The sequence below is a fragment of the Ciona intestinalis genome, chromosome 11 (genome assembly GCF_000224145.3).
Source record: "Ciona intestinalis chromosome 11, KH, whole genome shotgun sequence".
Taxonomy (NCBI): Eukaryota; Metazoa; Chordata; class Ascidiacea; order Phlebobranchia; family Cionidae; genus Ciona; species Ciona intestinalis.
This window is the reverse complement of record NC_020176.2, coordinates 424,966-433,888: the sequence shown is the minus strand read 5'-3', so window position 1 is coordinate 433,888 and position 8,923 is coordinate 424,966. Positions and strand designations below refer to the sequence as shown.

Below are 8,923 nucleotides of genomic sequence, written 5' to 3'. Positions count from 1 at the left end.
CTTGGTGCTGTAAACTTTGTTTACGCCTTTATTATGTTTACAAGTCTTTATTTATAATATTATTTTGCTGTTCGGTCGCTTCTAACGCTGCGTGTAGCTATACTTGTGTAAATAATTGACCTCATTGTTAAATTCGTATGTTTTTCAATGCGTTTTTCTCATTACTGGTACCTTTTTTAGGCAAAATACATGACGTAACAATTGAAAAAATGGTGTTTGTGACGTATAATAGGCCTTCTAATTTCAAACGTAAAATGTGAATTATCAGGCCGTATCTCTAGTAGGCCGTGATGCAACTTATTTTTCGCATGGCTTATTTTTCCAAACACATTTGTAACTTCAAGGGTGAATATTTTTTATTTTTTTTATTCTATTTATGACTGGCAATTTAGCCTAAAAGGGACCACTGGCATTGCTCCAAGTGTTGGTTGTTCTGTTTCCTGTCAATTAAATAATAAGGAACCTAAACAAGTCTAACCAGTAAGGGTCTTATTTAAGCAGTACAGAGCTCATGGTGTAATGTAGATTATATAAGTTTGAGAACCACTGGCTTACAAAGCACCAAACAAACCCCTACTTACCTCATTTAACAAAGCAAATAAACTACTCCTGTTTGCTTCCAAAGAAATCAAACAATTTATTTTATCGTTGACATCCAGCCCCTCCCACGACACGCCCTCCAATGCTAATTCCTCCTACAAGAAAAAAGAGAACAAAACTTGACCTACTGTTTTCATAAAATTGAAATATTCTGTATTTTTTTCATGGTAAGTTTTTGCTTGAATTTAATAAAAAGAACTTATAAAATATATATATGCTATTCGTGAAAACAAAAATGTACTATGTTATAACTTAATTTTTATGAATATAGTAAAAATCTGTGGGCCTAGTCTTTATAATACCTCCTGGTTAATGGAAACTTAAAATGGCCTAAAAATTAGTTTAAGAAAATAAAAAGGGCTGATAAATTTTGCCAAAGTGAGATGCCTACAAAACCAACTGCATAGTAGCATCACTGAAAAATAAGGATATTATTCACCTGTTTAAGCTTAAGAAAGTTGTGTATGTAGTATTGCTGTAACTTCTCATTTGCATAGTTTATACAAAGTTGTTCAAGACAGTTGTGTTTAAAACTTTCAAAACCATAAACATCTAACAGACCTGTGGAAGAAAAGAGACTTATGTGCTAAAACAAAAATCTTCCAAGAAAAATTTGAAGACGTGATTTGGGTGTGTATATAAATAATAACAAAACATTCAAAAACTGCCAAAAATTATAAAAACATATAATATAATAATTGCAAATAAATATAAAACTTCTAACGCTGCAAAAAATCTCTTTAAAAATAATAAACTTTGTGCTTTGACCCTGACAAGTTTAATAACCTTTGTTCTAAGTTACAAACAATACACTTCACAGTCTCAAAAACTCACCAATAAAATGATATGCTGCATTAGACTGTGCAGATAAATCGTTTCCAATTTGCTTAACCAACCACAAGAACAATCGTTCGTACATACACTTAACCATGGCATCACGACGCGCACGACACTCCACCCTCGTACACGGACGTTTGAACACGCTGCGTCTACGATCGGCAGAGCGTGTTGAACCAGCTTCAATTTTACGAACAGTTAACGTCTAAAAAAACAAGCAAAAATCATATTTTATTTTAGATTATAAGAAACTGTGGAGAAATTCATTATTTCTGCCATGCTTCTCTTAATATTGCTCCTAAGTACAAATGTTTGATAATATTAGTTAGTACAGTAGGTAGCTAAATTTAAAACATTTTATACGTTTGATTATTAGATAAAGTAAAATTCTATTCTCTTCAATGGAAGCAAGTTTACCAATATAGGATACGTCTAAATAAATATAACAAAATCTAATTTACCTGCACAAGGTGGTTAATAGGGACAGCCAAGAGTTGAGATGATGTTTTAACATTGCTTTGTAAACATGGAGGAATTGTGCACGGAGTGCTTAAGTCATCATCTCCTTCAAAGTCTAACTGAAATAATATATTGAAAGTTGGAAAACTCTAAAAAATAAACTTGTATAGTTTACCTTAGATTACCATGGGTCCATTTGGGTTGGAAATAATAGTAACTAATAAATAACCTTAAGAATTAAAGTTTTTTTCTCAATTTCAAGAAAATTTTGTTTAAAAAAATTTTGCCCATCCTTTAAAAAATAACACCACAGTAAGCTGAGACAAACAACCTGATTCAAATGCAGAATTGCAGACAAAGTCGCGAAAATCCTATTTTGTGACTCGGTAAATATTCCAACGCTCATCATGGATTTACGAGTTTTATCAAACGCTGACTCATCATCCATTCTCTCCATTGATTGGTTGAAACTATTTGCTGAGTCACCACTGCCATTGTGCTGAGGTTTTACGGAGTTGTTGGAGTTGACGTTTTGCTCCCTGAAGTCTGGGTAATAATGAAATGCAAAATATCTTTTTTTATCACTTTTTTGAGTTCGCTGAAATCTAATTGAAAATATATTGCAAAATATTAGTTTACTTAGGGTGGTTAGACATGATTTAAAACTTCCTGGCCTAAATTCTAGGACTGATGGAGTGCTAGGCTGCGGAACCTTACCCACATACAACAGAACCAGAGAATACCAGGTTCAAAGCAAGATTCCACCACCATTGTGGAAGTATGTCACTTTGGGCAAAACACTTACAGTAAATAGATCATATCAGTGCAGAGGTTACGCATAGGTTAGAGAGCATGTCTTATAACCGGAGGGGTCTGGAGGATACCTGGTTCAAAGCTATATGCTGCTACCTTTAATCATATCTACATAGAAGGTCTAACCCCTGAATCCTTTTATAAAATACAGACATAAAACACATAATTACATCATAATCACCTTTGTTCATGAACCCTACATCCGGAAGTTTCCATTCCCTTCTCTCCTCCTCACTACTCCCGTTGATCATCTGATAGAAGATGTGGTAGGACCGCTCCAAGTCGTCTCTGCTCGATACTCGGGTTTTCTCAAGTAGATAAACTTGCAGGTTTGCCCCGACCATGGTACCACACCTGGTAGATATGTTATATAATGTAACATACTGACTGAATGACTTTGCTTGATCTTTTAGGTTACACTTACAGTAACAAAGACTGGTAAAGTTTACAAAAGCAAAAAGACGGAAAGTAACGTACAAATGTGATAACACGCTTATGAATAAAACAAAACCTAATTAATAAAAGCTGTGATCGTTTAGCTTTAAGTTGTAAAACAGGAAGATATTATACACATCACAATTGTAATAACTGACAAAACTTTCATTTTATTTTAATTTATACTAGCTAAGATGCAACAAAAAAAGTTCTTCAAATATATAAAATGTCTGGTAGCAAAAGCAAAATATTTTTCGTGTAAATTTAATTATTACTGGGATAAACAAAAACAACAAAAAATCACATCATATGTTATTAAAACAAAGATACAAACAATGCCCACCTATCATATTGTAATTGTATGTATTTCCCGAATCGACTGCTGTTGTGGTTGCGAGGGGTGGCTGCGTTACCAAAAGCCTCCAAGATGGGATTTGAACTCAACACCCGGTGTTCTATCTCATCTCCAACAAATGAGTCGGACAGGTTAAGTTGGGCATGATGTAAGTTCACTGTGGCAAGGTAGCGCATCAAACAACGCACTGTCCATGTCTGTGTGTATACAAGCTTGTTAACATGGAGAAATACAAGTGAGAGTACAGTAAGCCAGCTAACAGCTAAAGGTCAGATTTCATTATTAACAAGCAAGTTACTTTTGGCCAAAATTCGTCCACTCTCTTCACTCTTAATGTTAGTTACATTTGACAGATTCGAATTATGGATTAGTAAGCTGTATTGCCTGTAGTATAATTATTATCAATAATAGATAACCACTTGACTAGTATGATGGTAATACTAACTATTAATTGCAAGATAAAAAAATGTGAAAACACTGCCATACATTAACACACCCCTTTTGAAGCAATTTAACTTTAACACCAACCTTCCCAGCTCCACTTTCACCGCTGATAATAATGGATTGATCATTTCCATCTTTCATGTTTCGTAAAGCGCGTTCCGCTACACCAAACACATGTGCGGGCATGCATGACAACTCCGATAATGGCGACAAATGGTAGTTATTTATTTTCTAAAAAAAGGAATAAATATCTTTTATTAAAATTTTTATCGGAAACTCATTTTTTTAACACTTTCCAATTTCATCCGATTTGTAATTTTTATTAAGATTTTTATTAGAAAATCAACTAAACAAAAAATAGAAAAAACATTTAGGTTTTTTTTCATTTTATATAGAAACAGCATATAATTAATAAATTTTGAACCTTAAACGACTTGAATTGTTTCTATTAAAATATCAATATAATTGTTTTACCTTTTCATCAAATAAATTTGAAACTTCTTGAAATGGGTTGACGGCCAGTATTGTTCCAGCACCCAAGTTGCTGTAGTAGACACCACTGTGGTAAGCTTTCCTTATTGCATGGAGGACTAAATAATAAGAATAATGGATATGGTGAGAATGAGAATTATAAACCCAAATTTTTTTTTAGAACAAAACTTGCATTTTTTACACAGGCACCAAACATGGGGTGTCAGGGTAGTCAGGGCAACCCCTGAATTTTCTACACTGCAATGGGGAGTAAACATTACAAACAATAAGGTGAGATTTGTTTCACATAATTGTAGTGTTACTCCTGCCTCCCCTTTGTTTATAAAAACTTGTTACATCAGTAAGTGTCTTGCATTGTATACCTGATGGAGTAGACAGCGAACCAAGTTTAGAAAGATCGTTTTCAATTTCATTTTCTTCAATGTTTTCCATCGATAATATTCGGTAAAAGTTCTGAAAAACATTCTACTGTATTTTCACTATTTTGTAACAAATGTATTCTAGACCAGGTCGGCCAACGCTTTATAAATAAACAACATTTGACTCACAAAACTCAGCGGCACACTTTTACATTCAAAATATTCATATACCTGGTGCACAAGGAAATTTTTGGTCACTCTGATGCGTAGGTTAATGTATGCTAAATGCTATTACCTACTGTGTAATCTTTTTTTTACACTTAAATTACTTTTATATTAAAGAAATACCTAAAACAGGGTATATATATTATTTTGCATTTTTAATTTGTATATTTAATTCCAACAATCTTAATGCCTATATTTATTTACATTCTCTTAAAAAAGCAATGCTGTTCTGCAACTATATAATATATTCAAAAGTGTTCAGTAGCATTACCTTGCTTGCTTTTAAAAGTTTTGTCCCCCCAGAAAAATATTCAACTTTAATTTGTTTGTTTTGTAAAACTTCCACCACCCTTGCGGGTTGCCATACTTCATCAGGGTGGTCGGCCCATATTAACATTCCCTTAAAATGAAATCATTAAATAATATACGGATAAATAGAACTTGCTTTATCATAGCGTGGCCAGAAAACGACAACCGTTATAAAACAGGTGATCATAGCAGAATATTATTTGTTATTTTCCTAAAAAATTACATCAATGACAATGATACTTTGTTTATTTTCTGTTTGAAAAACTTGGCATGTTGCTATAAATGCATTTTATTAAATATTTGGTGCTAGTGCAGTCTCCCCCCACCTTATTTGCTAACTACTAACCCTTATAACCACTAACTACCGGGTTAGGAGTTAGTGGTTAGCAAATAAGGTGGGGGGGAGATTCTTCACTAACACCAAATATTTAATAAAATGACTTTATACATATAACGCTTTTATAAGTTGCTACATACTAAAGCTTTGTAATATAACTTAAAGTCATGTTGGGTGAATTTCAAAATTAATATTTATTCGTAAAGTGCCGTGTCGCCCGTGTGCACATTGACATTTATACTTTCTATAAACATACTTCAGCCATAGGTACAAACAGCATACAGAGTCTACACGTTTAAAGCAACAATATTTACCCATTTTGTATTCAATACATTTTGCTAAACGTACCTTTTGAAACTTCATGCTAAGTTCTAATAATTTTACACCGTAGGTTTGAACTGTACATTTGAACGGAGTGTCGCAGTTATAAGGTAGGCCCTGTATCACAGCAACGTGAATATTATGGTATCCCTGAAATATAAACGAGCAACACAAACTAGAATAAAAATATGTTTGCGCCAATTTCAAAATTGCGGCGGTGAACTAGAGGGGAACCACCAAAACAAAGACAAAGAAAATGCGGTCTTTTAAAACCCCGAAAGGTATTGACGGGGTAATAAGCCAATTCTGGCCTAAGTTCTAGTAGTCTAGGACCCATGGCATGACACGCTAGAAGACCTCACCCACAAAAATGTAAAAGTATTGACTGACTGAATTAATAAAACGGATTTAAAACGAATTACTGTACCCTAAAAACAAAAAACTGTGAAGTTATGAGATTGCTAAGTAATTGAGCGTGTTTTTCTTTTTTCACCAGACACTAATGGGCTGTAAAGATTCACAAATATTTAATACAGAAAATAGAAACAAATATGCGCAAAATGTTATACCTGGTAACTCGTAAGCTCAAGTACGATGTATGCAAAGCAGCCTATGTGGTACACAGTAAGACAACAATGTTATAACGTTTCTTCACGACGCGGGGATGAATAAATGATGATGAGCATTGCATTTGGACCGCATTTTCGAGCGAGTAATACATATACAGTATAGGATGGGAGAAGACGGGATGCCTTCAGCACATTCTATCCAAATATCCTGATCGTTTTTAAACAATTGACAACGGTCTATAAAGGTCGGGATAATACGTTTTTATAGTTCTTTGAATTTTGTTTGTTTACTACCAAATAGGACATCAAAATAGTGCAACATTTTGCAGCAAGCGCCTAAATATAGCATGGAAGAAGAAACTTCGTATTTATGCGAGCACGTTAACACCGATAGATGCCGATGAAAACTTGCACAAAAACAAATGGACAATCATGCTAAGTTGAAGAACCGACTTTCTCTAGAGGGGTTATAAATGCTGACCGACTGTATCTGGTTTTATGCGCATTTTTCTTCAGTTACATTTTAATTTTTGATTAAATACCAGAACGCTCTGGTTTGGAGACATGCGTCCGCTGGGATGACAGAAGAAAAACCACCTTGCAGCGTTATATTCAAGTTGCACAAGACTGATACTACGTGGCGGTATTTTCACAACTTTTTGTATTGGCTTAATATATCTTATATCTACTGCATTTCTGGTTGCGTAAGATGCACGTGATACCCACAGAAATAAAAAAGAGTAGAACGCGCAACTTCCCAAAACCGTGATATACTCTTTTTTCTATTCACGTAACCGCCAACTGCGTCCCCATTTCGCTTGGTCTCCATTGTAAAAGATAGGCGCAGAGTAGCAACAAAACAACAGCCATTAAAAACACATATTGAATAAAAACTACTTGAGGTAAAGCATTAACTAAAAAGCGTGCCTGCTAAACCCAACATTGTATAGTTTACCCCGCAATGTAATATCATACCATGAGCGTCATTGGGTCATGTATGAATTATTTAATGAAACGACCATTGTGTTTGTTTCCAATCTCCCACCGCGATTCCTTAAATTCAAATTAGGACGCTGGATTGGAATGTAAAATCTCAATTCCAAAACGCGAACAATAGGCCATTGTTATCAAACAATGAAACATCAACAAAATCTCAGCGTGAGGCTTCGTTGCTTAACAACCGCGTCTCGTGGAATTAAATTTATTTGTTTTTATTATTTCGTAACAATGGCCAGCGTCCTTGACTAAATCCTATGATCATTGATAAGAGTTAAAACAATGAAAAACAATGCCGAACCGAGCTCGAACCGAAGCTCGGTTTTGCATATTACCCAGGCCCGATGAACGAAAATGGAAACATAATACCGACCCACTATGTTTAAGAATAGGGTGAACAAATATCCTAAAACAAACGCTTATTGTTAAAAGTAAAATGTAGATAGACTTTATTCAAGAATTGCGCTATAAATACTGGGTCATGTGAGACACTTACTAGTATTGAAATGGTACGACATCTTGGTAAGATGAAAGTTTGGACATATCTTTCGCTTATTTTATTTATGCGTATAAATCTTAGTCAGAGCAGTGCTGTTTCTCAATCAGGTAAGTATTTGTCTAAAATAAATATCCACTGCTAGGCAAAATAGGTATACTGGTCCTAAATCCTGGGTTCTATATTGTGCCAAATCGTAAAACCCTAGTCTCACCCATCTATGGTCTCACCCAAATGAAATAGTATATTGATGTGTAGTAATTCATAATGGGTCAAGTCCTACAGTGAGGCACACAAGGGGACCTAGAATTGGGGCATGCGTTTTAACCATTATTGTGTACAATAATAATAACTAAACTGTTGGTGATTTGGCAGGCAATGCAAAAATAGTTGGAGGAGCAATTTCAACGCCGGGAAAGTGGCCATGGCAGGGGTTATTAGTGCATTCAGTGACCAATCAAACTTTTTGTGGCTGTTCTCTTATTTCTGAACGATACGTGTTAACTAGCGCCAGCTGCACTGCCGGGTAATTAAGAACTTTAATTGCGTTCTATGCAGTAGCATGGACACTAAACGTGATTTAATAAATGGCAAACCTTTAAGGTTTCTGACTATGAGACGGATATACAAATGAATTAAGCAAAGTAATCAAGACAAGGACATTATATGCATTTCGCATTGGACCAAACCAAACCATAATTCTATTATATATACAGTAGGGTGGGGGAAGATGGGACACCTTTTACCTCTATTTTCTCGCCCCGTTTAGTAGTAAACAAAGAACTTTCAGGAAATTATAAAACTATATGCCCATGACTCCTATTGACCATTAGTAATTGTTTAAACACAATCAGGATATNTAGATATTATGTGCTA

The 8,923-nt window shown here is 34.6% G+C and overlaps 2 protein-coding genes across 4 annotated transcripts in view; one reads left to right on the top strand and one right to left on the bottom strand.

Moving 5' to 3' along the window:
• Positions 1-6,202, bottom strand: part of LOC100184296 (unconventional myosin-XIX) — a 13,124-nt gene extending 6,922 nt beyond the window's left edge. For both annotated transcript variants that reach the window (XM_004226625.4, XM_018814012.2), the window contains exons 1-12: positions 6,014-6,202; positions 5,291-5,419; positions 4,798-4,888; positions 4,418-4,533; positions 4,028-4,174; positions 3,488-3,696; positions 2,891-3,063; positions 2,228-2,442; positions 1,899-2,015; positions 1,435-1,642; positions 1,040-1,161; positions 582-695 (exon numbers count right to left, since the gene is read on the bottom strand). In XM_004226625.4, coding sequence (XP_004226673.2) covers positions 582-695; positions 1,040-1,161; positions 1,435-1,642; positions 1,899-2,015; positions 2,228-2,442; positions 2,891-3,063; positions 3,488-3,696; positions 4,028-4,174; positions 4,418-4,533; positions 4,798-4,888; positions 5,291-5,419; positions 6,014-6,028 — 1,656 coding nt within the window. In that variant the 5' untranslated portion in view covers positions 6,029-6,202. The remainder of the gene's footprint in view (positions 1-581; positions 696-1,039; positions 1,162-1,434; positions 1,643-1,898; positions 2,016-2,227; positions 2,443-2,890; positions 3,064-3,487; positions 3,697-4,027; positions 4,175-4,417; positions 4,534-4,797; positions 4,889-5,290; positions 5,420-6,013) is intronic.
• LOC100180397 (L-rhamnose-binding lectin SML) overlaps positions 1-8,923 on the top strand; it is a 36,222-nt gene that overhangs the window by 7,284 nt on the left and 20,015 nt on the right. The gene's annotated exons all lie outside the window — the stretch shown is intronic.